The sequence below is a fragment of the Glycine max genome, chromosome 6 (genome assembly GCF_000004515.6).
Source record: "Glycine max cultivar Williams 82 chromosome 6, Glycine_max_v4.0, whole genome shotgun sequence".
NCBI classification, from domain to species: domain Eukaryota; kingdom Viridiplantae; phylum Streptophyta; class Magnoliopsida; order Fabales; family Fabaceae; genus Glycine; species Glycine max.
Genome location: NC_038242.2, coordinates 9,396,423 through 9,414,490, shown reverse-complemented (window position 1 = coordinate 9,414,490; position 18,068 = coordinate 9,396,423). Strand labels below are relative to the sequence as shown.

General features: G+C 32.1%; 2 protein-coding genes across 4 annotated transcripts; both read left to right on the top strand.

The window, feature by feature from the left end:
• The first annotated feature begins 3,779 nt into the window (after positions 1–3,779).
• LOC100788329 (replication factor C subunit 2) lies at positions 3,780–9,609 on the top strand. Of its 2 annotated transcripts, none has more exons than XM_014776348.3 (13): positions 3,780–4,018; positions 5,300–5,356; positions 5,440–5,518; positions 5,598–5,677; positions 6,469–6,591; positions 6,704–6,773; positions 6,857–6,930; positions 7,338–7,458; positions 7,573–7,635; positions 8,259–8,318; positions 8,855–8,980; positions 9,108–9,146; positions 9,285–9,609. In XM_014776348.3, the coding sequence occupies exons 2-13, from the start codon at positions 5,313–5,315 to the stop codon at positions 9,387–9,389; spliced, it is 984 nt and encodes a 327-aa protein (XP_014631834.1). In that variant the 5' UTR covers positions 3,780–4,018; positions 5,300–5,312; the 3' UTR covers positions 9,390–9,609. The 2 variants fall into 2 exon arrangements, with proteins under 2 accessions (XP_014631834.1, XP_003526646.1); XM_003526598.5 differs by having other exon boundaries at positions 3,784–4,018; positions 9,063–9,146.
• A 431-nt stretch (positions 9,610–10,040) lies between these two features.
• On the top strand, positions 10,041–13,660 carry LOC102670503 (uncharacterized). 2 transcript variants are annotated; one of them, XM_041016404.1, is made up of 2 exons: positions 10,041–10,571; positions 13,012–13,660. In XM_041016404.1, the coding sequence occupies exons 1-2, from the start codon at positions 10,535–10,537 to the stop codon at positions 13,461–13,463; spliced, it is 489 nt and encodes a 162-aa protein (XP_040872338.1). In that variant the 5' UTR covers positions 10,041–10,534; the 3' UTR covers positions 13,464–13,660. The 2 variants fall into 2 exon arrangements, with proteins under 2 accessions (XP_040872338.1, XP_014631833.1); XM_014776347.3 differs by lacking the exon at positions 10,041–10,571 and having other exon boundaries at positions 12,211–13,660.
• The last annotated feature ends 4,408 nt before the right edge of the window (positions 13,661–18,068 follow it).

The window sequence follows — 18,068 nt, the reverse complement described above, 5'->3', positions numbered from 1 at the left end:
TTATTTTTTATCTATAAAAATTAAAGACAAATATTAAAAATATGAATCCTCTCATGCAAATTTCATATTTTTAGTAAGGAAAACACGTGCCTAGATAGATTAATCTCTTATAGATCACAGTACATAACTTTTATTTGTGAAAAATTATCCCATAATTAAGTTGATTTTTTGCTATCTCATGGATTTGTTTTTTTGTCCCCCCATGATCCTCTTGTATCTTTTTTCTTTTATAATTTAAGGAATTTGGCATTTGTTGCTCTTGGATGTTATTTGTTGTAATGTCAACTTAGTTGGAATCACAATAAACATAGGTTTGTTGTAATGTCAACTTAGTTAAATATGTTTGTGTGTAACAACTTTTTCAAACCTAAGATCCACTAAGGAAGTTTTTATATTATTTTATATTTTTAGTGTTGACAAATAATATAATGATATTTCACTTAGGAAATTAAGTAATCATTTGACTATATTAAATTATCTAATTTAATTAATCATCAAATATTAAAATAATTTTTTTAATAGATATCAGAACATTCGTTTAAGTGTGATCATATATATTAAATACTAAGTCGACAATATATTAATCAATATACTAATCGAGATAGACATCGAGTAATACTCCTTAACACCCAACTAATATGAAGTACTGTTTTATTTTCAATAAACATTAGAAGAATAGTATAATAATTTATTCCATACGCTCTAGGTTAACTCTAAAGTATTGTCGAGTTAACTTACAATTACTTAAGAAAATTATTTCTTCTTTCATCTAATTTTCTTGATCAGAATATAATTTTATTCATAGAGTCCAAAATCATTATCAAGAGTTAATGGATTCCTTTTTGATTTATCATTAATTCTACATGTATTTAATCATGTCTAATATTCATTTAACAAGTGTTCTAAATCATTAAGTGTCCAAAATTAAAACATAACAAATAACTAGTTAATTACTATGACAATCTTGGGCCAAAGAAAACTATTAAACCTTTTTTTGATAAATTTCTATTGACAGATTATGATAAATTTAACCATTAGAAAATTTTAATTGAGTCAGTTCAATGATAACATTCATATATGACTCATCTATATATGCAAATTAATAAATGAAATCTATAAATATTTATTCAATAAATATTATCACATATATATTAATCTATCCATATTATTGGTGTCATATTTAAAATAATCCTATAATCAAGAATAATTTAAATTAAAGTTAGAAAAAATTGTTTCTCATTATAATAACTTTCATTATGATAATAAATTTTTAATTTTAATCAAAGACATTATCAAAACTATTTAATCAAATAATAAAATATGACAATGAAAATAAAATAATACTTTATTATTAAAACTAAAATGAATTACATTCTGACTTGTGACTTGAATCGTGAGTATATAAATTTATTCTCAACAAAAATGCGCCCAATGAGGTCAAAGAGAAAAAAGATTAAATAATTTAAAGATTTTATTAATTGGAATTAAATATGTATTTTATAATTTTTATTTTAAAATATCGAGATGTTAACTCAAATAAATAATATACATTAATTAGGATCAATTGGAACTGCACATAAATGTATCTCTCTTATGGGTAAAACAGTCAAGGAAATATCTCAAGTTTTATCTTATTCTCTTTACTCCTTTATAGCTTTTATCAGTCTTTTAAGGTTAATTTGTAGTAGATCGAAAATAGCTTTCTATCATTCTCCCTTATGGTAAGTAGGTTATGACAGCCATCACAGCATAACCAATGCAATCCCTTGACGCATTCAGGCAATTCTGACATATGCTTGGTAACATGTGTAATGCTCTTTAGTGTAGAATTCTAGCTATTGGAGCTGTCACTCCAAACTTCATTCATAAATATCTTTTTAAGAAAAGAAGGCAACTAAAAAAAATCCAGAGATGCAGATATGAATCAATAGATTGAATATGATTACGGCAATTGAACAAATGGCCTAAATGGCATATAGATTTTTGAAGATTCATATAAATGAATATCTGAATCTAGAGACTTATATTATTTAGTGTTCTAGCATCAAATCAATTGTGAAGAGTGTCCAATTTTAATTATAAATTGTATATTTGTACCTGGTACGGTTATCTTAAAAAAAAGTTAAGTTGAGTTGGACACTTACTTTGAATGCAGTGATTGTGATAGTTGGAATGTTGGATGTAAACTATCTAAGATTATAGATGGGATCCAGAAGTACATGATTGTTTTATAAAAGCAAAGCAACGGGAGCTAGGATGCTTGCTTTAGTTTTGTGGGATAAATGCTAATACCAATATTGTGTCAAATAAACATGTATTTCATTTCATATTAGAGGCATTTTTGTTGAGCTTTTGCAGATCCGTGGTTCAATCCCACTCCTGTGGCTGCAAATTGTGTTGACTTATTAGCAAAAGTCTTTGTTATTGAAATTTGAGGAAGCTAGCTCTAAGTTGATGGTTGTGTTTTTGAGATCTACGTATAGTAATGTTGTGTATATTTCACTTATATTTCTTTGCTTAAGATGCAGCCACTAGTCCTGGATAGGCATTTCTCTTATATCAGGGAATTATAATCTCAATGACGTCAATATCTTAAAATCTAGCATTTATTATATTCTCTTGGGGGAAAAAATGCTAAGGCTGTGTAATGTGTATGTTAAATTTAGATAGCTTTTCTCAATTAAACATATAGAACAACTTTCTCAAAGTTCCGTATTCTATTTATCAGTTAATTAGAGTCATACATTAAAGTAGAAACTAAAAATTATATTACTTTGTTATCTGTTTTTTTATTCATGACCTAGTGACTCATTCTAATTGAGTCAATCAGTCTGATTTTTTTAAAATATTTTCTAAGAATATAAATCTTCATATTTATCTTATATTTCCATGGTGAAAGATTGGTATCCTATATTTCTATGAAAAGTTATTTTCTAAATTAACTATCTCTTCCCTCTTTATTATTTCACATTTCTTTTTTCGTTTTTAATTAAAATAAATATTTTCCCCTAAAATTAATAAATGTCAACCAAACATGATTATGAAAAAAATATTATTGTAAATGTAATTTCCAATAATGATATATTATATGTTGAAACAAACACTCTTTTGATTTGTGTTTAGGCCTTGTGCCTTTACTTTGTTATCCTTTTGTTTTCTATTCCCTAATGCAAAAGGTCTTTATTATTTCCAATTTTTAGACAATTAATGGTCAAAATATATTTTTCACACACAATAAACAAAGCATAAAAAATAAATTATTTGAATAAAAGTACATGACTCCGTTTGTTTTAAAATTAAAAAACATGTTTCTTAATACAAACATATGATCCAGGTTGATTTAAACGTGTATTCCAATTGTATTTAATTATTTAAATTATTTTTATTAAAAGTAATAGACAAACCCATTTTTTTTATTAAAAGTAATTCTACCAAACACTAAATCAAGAGGCTAATATAACTCTTAAAAGTTTGATAATGCTAAAAAAATTTATCTAAATTTATTCAGACAAAAGAAATGAACAAAAAATATTTTATTTATTTTTAAATTTTCAACTTTTTTTTCGTGTTTATTTTTAGTGTCTTATTTTTTTTTTCATCCTCACTTTTAGTTCTTTAATAGGGACTAAAAACAAAAAAAATTAAGTGAGTAAAACATGAATAAAAAAATTCAAAAAAAAAATTATAAAAAGTTTAGAAACTAAAAAAAAAAAATTTTAATCATTTTGGTAAAATAACATGGAAATTTCGGCGGGAAAAATACTCTCGGAAATGGTATTGGCAATTTGGCATGCTCTTTACCCAAACCCATTCCAGATCCTAATTTCAAATAAGAACTGAAAACCCTCACCCACCCTAAACCCCCTTCTTCCAAATTCCCAATTTCTTCTGCCGTTCGATTTCAGACTCTTCATTCGGGATTTGCCATAGCGATTCCTTGGTTCTCATTCATTCGTTGCGTGCTCGTTCGGCTGTTCTCGTCGTTCCAGTGAAGAGTTCCGTTTCAGTCATACAACCTGTATTTCTTTCTTCTCTCATTCTCTTAATCTTCCGATTCGAATGCTATTATTAGTATTTATTTCTTACTTTTCATTCATTATCTTCGTGCTTGTTTTCATAGCTGTTTTGTGAATTGACACATGACGTACAATTTTGTCAAATATTCCTACACACATTTAACATGCGATACTGATGAAGAGTATAACTGTATAAGTAATGATTTTGCCTGAAAGATGTAAATGCTTGCACTTTGCAAGGTTAAATAGTCGTGGCATGTTTTATATACTTGTTTGGGTATGTGATATATTGATACCATTGACACTAATTACTAATTAGTAACTTTTCTTTCACTGGTGTGGTAGTGGTGTGGAATTGAAGTTGAAGTTAGCTAGCTACAAACACGAAGGAAAAGGAAATATGAAGACCTGCTTAATAAATAATATAACATTATGCAGTAATATCTATTTATTTGCGCTGGATTTGGGTATAAAAAAATTTCATACATTGGTCTGTCTGAACAAGGAAGGGTTTTTCGTGCTGGTGTTTTGTCCTGGGATTATTTTCAATCTGAAGTGTTTTGGACTGATTTGTTTTGCTTTCATGGTTTTACTACAATTTCATCATTTGTTTTGCTGCAAGAAGACTTGAATCAAGGGTCTGCTTAGTTTTTTGACCCAATTGTTTTTGTTTGAGGTTGGTATGCAGTGCTCACTGATGTTTCTGCACAGTTGTTCCTCTATATGTTGGTGTGTTTGTTTGGACATCTATTTCAGAATGTGCAATGCAAGGTCATGGGTTTGTTGTGGCTACTCCTGTTTCCTTCATGCTTGCTTTCTTCCTGCTATTTGCACCTTGTTTTTCTTTAAATAGTTTAGAATTTTTAGACTCCACCTGTTTATGGTTGCTGCTTGCATGATTGCACTCTCAATACATCAGTTACACAAAATTTTATAAGATGTTTTCTTGATATTTTAAGAATCAATAGAAGTCACATTCAATTTGCTCTATCTTCTGTATCCATATTCTACTGCTTCCATTTTGGTTACAGTTTACAAACAACTTACAAGTTTACTATTGGGTAGGCTTAGCAACAGGTTCCTTAGAACTGGGTCTGGTTTAAGTTCTCACCAAATGAAGATTTTAACTGTTATGAATCTAGCATTAGCATTCCTCATCTTCATATATTATGATATGCATCCTCCTAGTAGCTATTTATGTTACTATTTTTATGCATCATTGCCTGATATGTTACTGCCTTGATATATGCTGTTTTAAACTTTTTATTTCTTTTTTTTCATAGTGCATGAGAATTGATGGCGCCAATCCTGCAGAGCTCTCAGCCATGGGTCGAGAAATAGTAACATATTTTTGCTTTCAATTTTCATTTTTTTTCTTCTATATCTTATATTTTGCAAATCTAATTTGTCTGTTCTAACCCAGCCGGCCAAAGCAAGTGAAAGATGTTGCCCACCAAGATGAAGTTGTTCGAGTACTAACAAACACCCTTGAAACTGGAAGTGTAATTCCCCTTTCTAAATCCCTCCTCCTTCTCCTTGTCTTCTTCTTCTTCATTGAATCATGTCGATCTTGTATTACAGTGCCCCCACATGCTCTTCTATGGTCCTCCTGGCACGGGAAAAACAACTACTGCCCTTGCTATCGCCCATCAGCTTTTTGGGTATGCCTTTTTTGTATATTTTCACAATTAGCAGAGAGCTTGTGTGTTTCTAGCTGTCATGTCAATTTCTGAAGTCTGTCGTGTGACTTCTGAGACCTTAAGCAGCTCTAACAGATACCAGCTTTGGCTGCTCTGCAAAGCAAATACACAAAGCTGCTGAATAAAAACTAACCAAGAATCCAGGATTTCCAACTTACATAATGGAAGCCCTATGAACTATCTGTTAAAACTTTCACTTTAATATATGGTCTGTTTCACTCTTCAATACATTTCTATAAAGCTTTTGTCAGTACAATTAGATAACGAAACCATTTAGTGAGTAAAAAAAGGAAAGCAAATATGCTTTAAGGAATGCTAAGCCTCAAATATTGTCACAAAAGTTATATGACCAAGTTTCTGAATGTTATATGTTGTGTAATTTACCTTTGAATTCTTGAAATGTTGAGTAAGAGAGATCCATGGACTATAGAAGTTTGTGCATCACTTGGATAGCAACTCATGGTAATAAATTTACCACAAAATTTATTTGATCAAATGGTAGGAATTAAAGACCTATAGTTATGCATTAGAGGATCATTTTGAAAACTTAATTTATCAAATGTCAATTGTTTGTTTTATGACTTGGGATTCATATGTTGTGAAAATTGCTGCTGCTTTCTTCCATAACCTAACCTTGTGTGCTAAAAGGCAGAATGGCACATGGGCTTCTAAGTGTATACAAGCACTTTTAATTCATCTCCTACCTGTACTGCCATGCTGTTGCTGATAATTTGTATAACCATATATTACAGTCCTGAGCTATATAAGTCTAGGGTGCTGGAGTTGAATGCAAGTGACGATAGAGGGATTAATGTTGTTCGAACAAAGATAAAAGATTTTGCTGCTGTTGCTGTTGGTACTAATCAGTGTAAAAAGTGTGTGAAATCTAATCCTCTTTTGAGACCCCCCCCCCTCCTCCCCCCTCTTCTTTTTCTGCCTATAAGATTTGTATAACTTCCTCTTCCTTTTGGTGTTTTGATATTTCAGTGGTTATCCTTGTCCACCATTTAAGATTATTGTTCTAGACGAGGCAGATTCAATGACTGAAGATGCTCAGGCATGTTTGCTATGTTTTTCATTCCTAACATTGCTTGTCTCATAAAGTTTTATGGTTTCAAACAACCTACAATTGCTGTACAGAATGCCCTGAGGCGTACAATGGAAACTTACTCTAAAGTTACAAGGTTCTTTTTTATATGCAACTATGTTAGCAGGTACCTTCTTTTCCATGCTTTTACTTTTGGTATTTTACTGTTTTTAATGTTTTACTTGTATCTTTTAGGAGCTAATGAGAATTATAGTCACCATGTTTTGCTCCATAAGCTGCCATGACAAAAAACTGCTTCACAACGTGACGCTGCTTTAATGGTGCTATTGTTTTCAACTAATAGTAATTGCTCTGCATAATAAACCCGAGTTTCATCAAATTTGGCATGTAAAGTTAATGTAGTATATTGATAAAACTGTGGTGGTAACTTTGTAAGGTTCATGCAATGTTTGCAGAAAATGACAGAGAATATTATATCAATTTAGTCTTTTTTCCCTTTGTTTTTGTCAATGCTTTCCAAGGAAAGGTGACACATTGATTTTATACATTATATGGTTGTCAATTTTTTCACAGGATTATAGAACCACTTGCTTCAAGGTGTGCAAAATTCAGGTTCAAACCATTATCAGAAGAAATCATGAGCAGCCGGATATTATACATCTCCCAAGAAGAGGGACTCTGTCTTGATGCTGAGGTGGGAACCTTGGTGGTTATACAATGTAGTGTTATTCTTAATGGTTTAAATCCTTTGTCTGTAGAGGTTTTGTTGACATCATAATGGATTATTTAAGTGCCTTTGCTTCCACAGGCTCTTTCAACCCTGAGTTTTATTTCTCATGGAGATCTTCGCCGGGCAATCACATACTTGCAGGTGAGAAACATTTCCTGTTATGTTTTGGGAATTCATGCTTTCATTTTTTATGCATATTGAAAGATGATGCAGTGGTGAGGTCACAAGTTCCTTGCTGATAGGAGAGGAGAGCCTCTACTTTAAATGGAAGTTGTTTGATTGTAGTTTGTAGGAATGTAAGCTTTCATCGTTTATGCTTAAGAATAAAATTCAATGAAAGATGCAGTGGAGAGTCCACAAATACCACGCTGATAGGAGTGGAGAGCCTCTAGTTTAAATGGAAGTTGTGTAACACCAAAGATTTTGTTGCCTTAAGAATCATGCTTTCTGTTGAAACTTAGTAGAGCATAGTGTGTTGTGGTCGAGGCTACTTAATTGCAACCTGTTCTATCCTTTAAAAATATTTTTATAGGACTTGCCTTTCTGTCAGTTTCCATTTAGATTTTACTCACCTTTTATGCATAACTAATTTATTAGCATAAATTATAAAATGGAATTATCTTGTGTGCTATAATTTAATACAAATCACACTATGACCAGGAAATGTTTATTTATTTCCTAAATCATGGCAGCCATACTGAAAATAAAGGGATTGTATGTATATCCTATTTATTTTTTTAACTAACTTGGTGTTAACATTGCAGTCTGCAGCTCGCTTATTTGGATCTTCAATTTCTTCAGAGAATCTGATTTCTGTGTCAGGGGTAGGTTGCGGCACTAATTTCCTGTGGCTTGCTCTATTTCTATTTTCAAAGAAAACAATGATAGATTTAAAGTTCTTTATAACTTTATTCTGTATGATGTTTGCATGTCTGATGATTCACATTGTACTTGAGGATTGACATAATTATTAGCTGAAGGACAAAGACTTTGAATTGCAGTTTTGGCTTTATTCTTATCATAAGTGATTTTCACTCTGTCTTTTTTAATTATATGGATCAGAAGTTTTTTTCTGGTCCTAATAGTGTGGTGCCTTGATATAAGTTCACAAAATTGCAGTCTATTTGCCATTTTGTGAATCATCCGAAGTTAACGCTGCATCTATTCCTTCAAGTGGCCTCCTTTGTGGGGTCTTCTATCCAAGCTGTGTGCCACTTGTTTTTTCAACATTAACTAATTTTCAATCCAGTTGGTTATGTTTTTTTGTAACATCATTGCTGGTAATTCTGTAATAGAGGACCTCTTCCTTTTCTCCATTCCTGTTTCTCCTGACACTCTAAAATCTCAAATTATCTATCAGGTTGTTCCGGCAAAGGTTGTGGAGGCACTTCTTAAAGCTTGCAAAAGTGGTAATTTTGATTTGGCAAACAAGGAAGTCAACAATTTCATTGCAGAGGGATATCCAGCTTCTCAGATGCTTACTCAGGTCTTGATTTTGTTTTACTGGACCTGTTTCATTAAGACTTCAACTATATTACTGTTTTGAGATTTTCTTTATTTTTTTCTAGTTATTTGAGGCCATTGTTGAAGAAAATGACTTATCTGATGAACAGAAAGCAAGAATATCAAAGAAGCTGGGTGAAGCTGATAAGGTGCTCTTAACCCCCCCCAACACACACACACACCCATTTGTTTCTTCTGGTATTTTAACTAGTTGGAGCTTCAAAAATTACTGAAATGCATTTGCCTATTTCGGGTACAATTCTCACTTATTCCTTATGGGGTTGCAGTGCTTAGTTGACGGTGCTGATGAATACTTGCAACTTCTTGATGTGGTCAGCAATACGATTAAAGCTTTTAACAGCTTGCCAGAAGCATTTGCTTACGAATGTTAGATATTGGATAAATGTAAAGAAAAAGAATCACGTGTAATTCGGTATCACAAAATCAGATTTGATTACGTTTTTAACTTGCTTTATGTAGAAGTGGATTTTGAAGGATTCATCCAGCTTGGGTAATTGTACTCAAGTAAATGGCCTCGTAACAAGCAATGGGATAACTGGCATAGGACATTCCTGCGTACAAAATTGACGCTTCTTCGGATTAAGTGAAGAGTATATAACGGAACGAACAATTTTACTGTTTTTGCACTCATATATAAAGCAGTTAAGCACTCCTTTCATCTCAATTCCGTTGTTTCATCCCGAACGAATTCAATGCAACTTTTTAATCTAAATTCAGCTGCAATTCATTTCGTTTGGTTTTTAATCTAAATTTGGTGTAAATAAAAAATAGTATGTGTTCATCTTATCACGTCTAGTTAATAGAGAATATAAAATTTGTGACAGGAATAATCATGACAGCTGATTATAGGATGCTAAAAAATATTTGGTGCAAAAACTACTCAATATCATTATCAATACTATTCTACTCCTTTTATTTAAAAAATTCAATAATAACTTCCAATACTCTGAACTCCAAAGTTCCTAGTTGAAATTATTCTTTCTACAATTGAATAACTGCTGTTCTTTTTTAACGTTTATTAGTCACCTTTTTTCTCATAATTTCTTTAAACCTTTTCTTTTCCTGTAACCGTGTCCATTAGTAATGCTTTTTTATTATCATGTTATTGACAGGAAATGTCCATTAGTAATAATTCTATTATATAATAATTGTTTTTCTAACTAATGGCAATGGAATTAATTAAAATCCCGATGTACCATTTGTATCGTTACTTGTTTGAGCTCTTTGTATACCTGTTGCATTTAGTTTTACTGTAGTTCAAATATCTGGTGACCTTTTTTCATCAACTTTTTTTTTTTCCTTCACAAAACACTTTGCATTACACTAGAAGTTGATGCAAGTTAAAGAGTGTTGAGAACTCTGAAAACTCAATGAGGTCTACGAAAATAAGTAAATAACTAAATAGCCTAGCAACAATTTAGTTTCATAAACTAATAGAACCTGCATTTTGCCGTCCTAACTAGCACAAACTGAAGACTGATCTGCATCTCCAGCTACATGGTTTAAGTATTGCTTGATGTTATTATTCACAACATCCAAAGCAGCTCAAGATTCTGCAAGTTCAAAATAATAGATTGAATGCAAAATAGATCCATCACTTATCACAGCTCGTACTGAAAAAAGAGAGAATGGAAATTGTAACAGACAACAAGCAGCATGAAAAGCTTCCCGTGGTGAAACTATATGAACCCCTGCTAGAGCTACTGCTTTGCAAAAACAAGATCGATGGGATATTCATTCAATTGAGATATAGACAACTTTGCCGTTGGATTTAAAATAAATGCCACGTTAAAAATAGTCATGGGCTCATGGCTTATCCCTGAAAGTATACCCATGTTTGCTTCCTTAAGGAAACAAACCAGATGCCTAAGGAGCGAGCATTGCCATATCTCATATTCACTTTCAGAGTCAGAGACTACTCAGAAAGAACCTTTTTAGCAGTAAACATGCTCCAACTGGTTCGTAATAGGTTACTTGAATTTAAAACCTTTCCAATACATGAACAAGTAACCTGTGCAAAGCAGGTCATGAACAAGTAACTCAATTTTTAATAAATAATTGCAAAATGCAAAATGAAAAAGTTGGCATAAAATGATGACATGTGTCCAAATTTCTGGACAGTTTTAATATAGATATAGATGACTAACAAGTTCAAAGTTGTTAACCATGATAAAAATAAAAACTTCAAATTTGGAAACATAACAGAATTCAGTGAGTGCTCCCACAAACACAAGGTAGTTAATATAAATAAGACAAATTAATAGAATTCAGACAAGTAACTCATGCAGTTCAAGGTGAGGAGTCAGTTATAATGTGTGACACACACATCTGGGTGCTCCTTCCCTGCCTCTGCACATAATGAAGGACAACAAACATAGTATATGACTATGAGTTTAAAATATTTGCCACATTCCACTTTCACAAGTCAAAGATAATGTTGCAGCCATGACCAGAAAATATCAAGTATCAGAGATAATGTTGCAGCCATGAGTGCACAGTAGTGACAGTACATGCACCCCCAATTTATATAGTATATAATTTGAAATTCGGAACTCATCCAGATCATGAGAAAAAAAACACGGAGCAATGCATGACAGCACAGAGGGTGTATAAACTAAAGTCCTCTTAACAATTGCTTGTAACCTCCCAAGTCTCACCCTTCACAATTCATACACGGACACAAAATGCTGTTTGGCACGTAGAGGAGACAAACCAAAGAGGAGGAATAATAATGAAAAGCATTAAAGGACATTGACATCAAAATAAGTTGACTGAATAAGAAACAAAGAAACTTGTGAAGCTACTAATTAATTGCAGGGTCAGCACGCTGAATATTATTATGCTCTGGAAGCAGTAATTGCTCAAAGCGACATACATTAGTACAATGTTATTTTACCACATGAAGAAAAGTATTTATTAATGTTATTATGAGTCATTAAGCCTCTACCTCTTCTAGTAGACTAGTACTCATAACCTACAATTAAGGACATCGTTGGCCTACCACCTGACCTTGTCTTACTCAGCTGGTCTCAATTGGCGCCAAATACAACTTCCTTTTCCCTTTCAAATGTGAGTGGTGCCTACATCAAAATGATTATACATGGTCCAACTTGTCTGAGTTGTCTCAATGAAAATGCACCCTTATTGTCTACTAATTTGAATCTTATTTTACGCAAATTATTATTATTTTTCTATTTTGATATTTCCCCCCCTACAACTATCCTCTTTTGGAATATAATCTTGACACACTCCTATACTAAATTTAGGCAATCCTCATTCTACAATGGGGATTTCAACTTTGATTCATCGCGTTGTAGAAGAATAACCTTTCTACTACTCTCAACCCTGTTGGTTATACAACAATAATAACAAACTTTCAATTAGTAATTGACTACCACTCACCGAGGCAGCTAGAACGAGAATCATAACCTTGAACGTTCAATTGTTGCACTGGGTGGGACTTAGAGCAAACAAAAGACAAAAGCAATAACCAAAAATTGGAGAAATTTACGTCCGTTGAAACAGGAAAGGTCACTAGTCATTTTCAAATCCTGAGAAGAAATGTAGCACAAAATGTAGGGCCATGATCAGAATTCTCAAAATACGTTTCAATTTTTAAAAAATTGACACCAAAAAGTCCAGTACACAAGGCTTAGTCACATGGTATGTGTCTCACTTTTCTCCAATGGAGCCACTCAAGACAGGAGCAAAGTCAGTTACTCATGTCAAAATGAATACGTAAGTCCCACTGAGTCCCCACTAATCCATGCCTTTGATTTCGCCGGCACAGGACATAATCACCGCTCATCACATCACCATTTAAATACACCAAAGTTCTCACAAGAAACACACACACAAAACAAACCATTGCCTAGTTTTGAAAAAAGATTAGAATAATAATAATAGTAATAACATTGAAAAGAATGGGTGCAGTGAGTGTAGTAAGAGTGGATGATGATGATGGTGATTCATTTAAGAAGGCAGGTGCAGTTCCTTTTAAGTGGGAGGTAAAACCAGGACTCCCTATAGTGCAACAGAAGCTCCACCACCAGAAGCTGGAATCGCCGTCGCTGAAGCTGAGGCCGCCGCCGCCGGTGGGTGCCTACCTGCTTTCTCCGGCGGAGCCTCGGTCCCGGTCCTTCCGGTCCACTCCGAGGGACCGGTCTGATCGGTGGCGGTTCAAGCGGCCTCTTCTGGCCCAAGCCGAGAGCGTGTCGTCTGGTTGTTTCTTTTCGCCGTTTTTGAGGAGGCTGCAACGGAGGAAGAAGGTTCCGAAGCGAGTATTTGAAGAGGACTATAGGCCGGAGCTTGAGACGCTAGGTCGGTGGTCTTTGTCGTCGACGAAGTCGCTCTCGCCGTTCCGGGCCTCGACGACGTCGTCTTCTGTGGCGTCATCGCCCCGGCCCGTTAGCGATGCCGAATGGGCCGGGTTTGGGCTTTTCTGAACGAGTAGAGCAGTTACTTACTGGGTCATGGGTGGGCGTGTCTGCGGAATCGGAATTGCAAAGATTTTTCTTTTTCTTCTACTTTTTTTTTCTTTCCTTTTTTTTTTAATCTCAATGAAAAAAAGGTTATGCGAGGTCGTGTAAATATGAATTATAAATTCTAAATAAATAGAAAGAGCATCACCAGTTTTTTTTTATAAAAAAATACATGTTTCACCTTTCTGATAAATGATAATACGGTTTGACTTCTCTTTAGATACCTTTCTTTATGATATTAGTTAATGAATAATGAATTAAAAATAAAAAACATTTATCGTGTAAAATATAGGAAAATAATTACCAATACAATAAAAAAATAATTAAAAATTTTACATTTTTTTATTGACAAATAAAACAAAACAAAACTTCTATAAAAAACTGATACTTTAAAATGATCAGATTTTGTGTTTGATTTTGCATTTGGAAGTGCAACGTCATGATTAAAGAATGAACTTTGATTAAAATACATAATAAAACAATTCTCATTTATTAATGGATGAAAAAAATAATCTAGTGTTAGTATTGTTTTTGTTAGTACTTAGTATAACTTTTATCTACTATAGTTTAAATTGTTAATATAATATTAATATTTGATACACTACTTTTAGTGTTATAAAACTATCATATGATATTTCTTTAATTTAATAATAATAGTAATTCCGATCAACTGAATATTTCAACTTTAAATTAGTATTTTGACTAAATAAAGTTAATTTTAAAAAAATCTCTTGAATAAATAAATATTAGTTATATGTTCCATCTCTCACTCATATCTTCGAGATATTGTAAATGATTTTTTTTTAAGTGCTATGAGGTTTGAATGCTTTCTTTATCTTAAATTTCATTATATCCTTCTAAATTTTTTAATATAACAAAAATCTTCACTAGTTTGATAGTCTAAATAAATTTTTAAGTATGATAGAAGTGATTATAGTGATTTTTTTAGACCCAACTCATCTAAATTTTAATGTAATAAAAAATTATTGGAGAGGAGGAGTGTCACCACTTATTACATAATACTATAATGCATCAAAGAACAAGATAAACTTTGATCCTATGTCTTGTCAAGGTGAAACTTTAGTTTTTTCCAATAGTGACATATATCTCAAATATCCTCGCAACGGGGGATCTTTGGACGCAAACCTTTTAGGAGGAAAAACTGAAATAATCTAGAATTGGGTATGAAAAACGTGACTTGAAGTGGACTCGGTTCGGAACAGGCCAACTCAAACCAATGTTGGCCCAAGTCACCACTGGGCCTTTGTTCTTAGGCTGGTCCGAAAGAGTGAAGAAACAGTGAAATTTTGGGCTATAAGGAGTTGCACCTGTGAAGAATCTGACTATATAGTTTACCTACTCTGGCCCATTTTTTCTACTAATTCTAAACTTAAAGCTTAATAATAAAACACAATTATGATTTATGAATAAAAATATGAGATCTTTGAATTTTTCTCATTCATATTTTCTCTAAAATCCACAAATTTCACTGCCTATAGGCTAGATCAGGAATCTGCCCCATGCATTGGCCATTGTTTCTCATTTTGCAAATAACATAATTTTTGTTTTTATTGGTTTCTGGTCGTTGCAAGCTCTCATGCTCCATTTTCAGTAGTTTTCCAGCTAATTCAGCAAAATACAACTGATGTTACTGTTTGGAATACAAACCTGCCTCGTGAAGAACAATATTGAAGGGACCGTATCCTCGAATTGCCACAATGTCAGAACACGTGCCTTAGCACAAATGCACAAGTTATGATTATTGAATGTTTGCATTGATATACGCCTTCAAGATAAACATTCTCTGCTCCTTTATGTTGTCATTTTAATATTTCCTCGATGGGATGCAAAAGATTTTCTATAAAGGCACGCTAGTTTCTTGCTTAATATGTAACCAATTTACATATGATTAACTTTCATCCCAGCTCCATGTAAACCAATCAAAATCAAGTTATATAACATTGAATTAGGCTTATATTTATGTTACTCTAGAGCGTTTGCCATATCAGATAGAATCGGGTTTCAAAGAAGATATAAGCAAAACATAAACAAAAAGATAAAAACTGATTACTAGTTTTAATGTTAAATTGAATGTTCATCTCCCTTTTTGTAGTGTTTACATACACAATGGCATGCCCTTGGTTGCTGTGCTTGTTGAAATGAATCTGTTGTGATTTGATGTATATAATAAGGGTGTAAGCTAGTGTTATTTGAATCTCCTGAAATTGTGGAGATGTTGTAGAGCAGTGACAGGTCCTTGTATGCATATAAAAACACCTATTATCTTATGTTAATACAATTTGTATCAATTTATACTCCAAAATTTGTTTTTTGTATTGTCTGTAATCGACAACAATTTTAATAGATGGTTTTAAACGGTGGGACAATGACTGTTCCCTTATCCATTTATCTGTTTATTAAGAAGTCAACTTGGCAGGACCAATTATCCAACCAAACCATAACCAGTTTTTGTTTTTGTAGTAGCCGAATCTAACTTCGTAAAAGTAAACAAGTCCAACCAAACAAGCATGCGCCAGAAGATAGCACATATTGATGTTGTTGATGTCTGTGTATGATGGTAGCTACAGCAACATTAACCATTGTTTATGGCTCCAGAAGAAGAAACCATATTGCTATAGCCACGCCATAACTTAATGCTTGGATTCCTTTCACACCTATCATTTAAAATGAAAATTGTAATGAGACGTCATTTTTATATATTATATTTTTAAAAATCTGAATGAATCATGCAACATATTATCGATGCACACAAGAGGATCAGAAAATATCAAACATTTCACACTATATTCTGTGTTGTGCTACCGTGTCCTCTGCAAAATGTTAAAGAACATGTCATGTGCTGCAAGTTGCAAATTAGCGGCCATATTGCTAACTAGTAAACATGCATTTTGCAGGCCACTCATAAATTTTATTTTAAACCAGAAATTAATTTATTGCCAAATTAAACAGTACATGTTAGAGTTTTCAACCTAACTAATTCCTCTCATTCCTATTGTCTTCTTTTGCTTTCATATAGGCTAATCAATTCATCTATTCCGGACAAATGGGTGAATTTATTAAACAATATGATGAATCATAGGTCATGCTAATTAATTAATATATTATATAAAACCGACTTTGCAATAGGGGAAGGAATAGAATCAATTTATCGTTTTGTTTTGTTCATGAAAAGGACTCAGTCTTCAAGACATAGAACTATTGTTCCACATAACATATTGAAATTGTCTATGACCCTACCAATTAACAATCTGATGCACAATTGGAGTAATTCCTTACCGATTTGAAAAAGACAAATTGATTTTTGCTAATTAATAAACAAATTTCCAATTCAAGACAACTAATAAGAACAGTTGCCTATCAATAAACTTTCTATAGCGCTCAACTGCTCATGACCCCTAATTCGTCCTAAAGGATTACATCAAGTTTTATACTAATCACTGTAACTTTATCTTATATTCTTCTTTATGTCGATGGTCATTTTAATTGCTGCTCAATTTTCATCTTCTGTAATTTATCTCTTTTAAGCAAAATCTTTTGTCAATATATATATATATATATATATATATATATATATACATATATAAAGGACTGGGGGTATTTAATTAATATTTTATCTTACTACATTATTAACAAATTATTAAAATAAGTCTATTTTTAATTTCGTGTCAAAACATTATTAGATAATAGTACGTTATATTTATATTACTTCATGTTTAAACTTTAAACTCATAATAATACCACACGTAGAAAATATCTACATATCATATCGTTGTAACTTAACACCTACTTTCTCCCACAATGAAATTATAATATTAATTAATATCTTTAATTTGATGTATTGTACTAACTTGTATGTATAAAGTTTTTATATTACCATTGAATCTGGTGGTATTAATATATTTAATGAATTTACTATGATTAACAACTACACGAGATATTCCGTAAAAAAAACTACACGAGATATTAAACTCATTAAATAATACAATAATACATTATTGATAGCACAATATTATTTTATATACACTGAGAATATATCAAATATGAAAATATAAGATGAGTTAAATGATTAAGAAAGAAAAGAAGAAAAAAATATCATAGATTCGATTATCTCTGCAAACAAAACTAATATTTTAATAATTTGTTGATAAAAAAGATATATCAAATATTAAATTTAAAATTAATTACATATTGAATTTTTTTTTACACAATTACATATAAAACTTAATAATGGAATAACTGCGAAATCATGAGACAAGTTTGTGAAGCCTTTCATAAGACGTATTATCTAAAATAAAAATATGATGCAAGCCGGGGGCATGCAACACGGCTGCAAATTATCGTTAGAGAACATTATTAGCTTGTCAAAGAAACCATTTACTATCCACATGACCTTGTGTTGATAAGATTTTCGTTTTAATTAATATACACGGTGTTATTTATTCAAGTATTATACCTTCGAATTATTGGTATTTATGTTGACTAACCCACAATATCTTCCCCTTCCTTTCTCTCATCGCCAAACCAACCTTCATGTTATCACAAACTAAG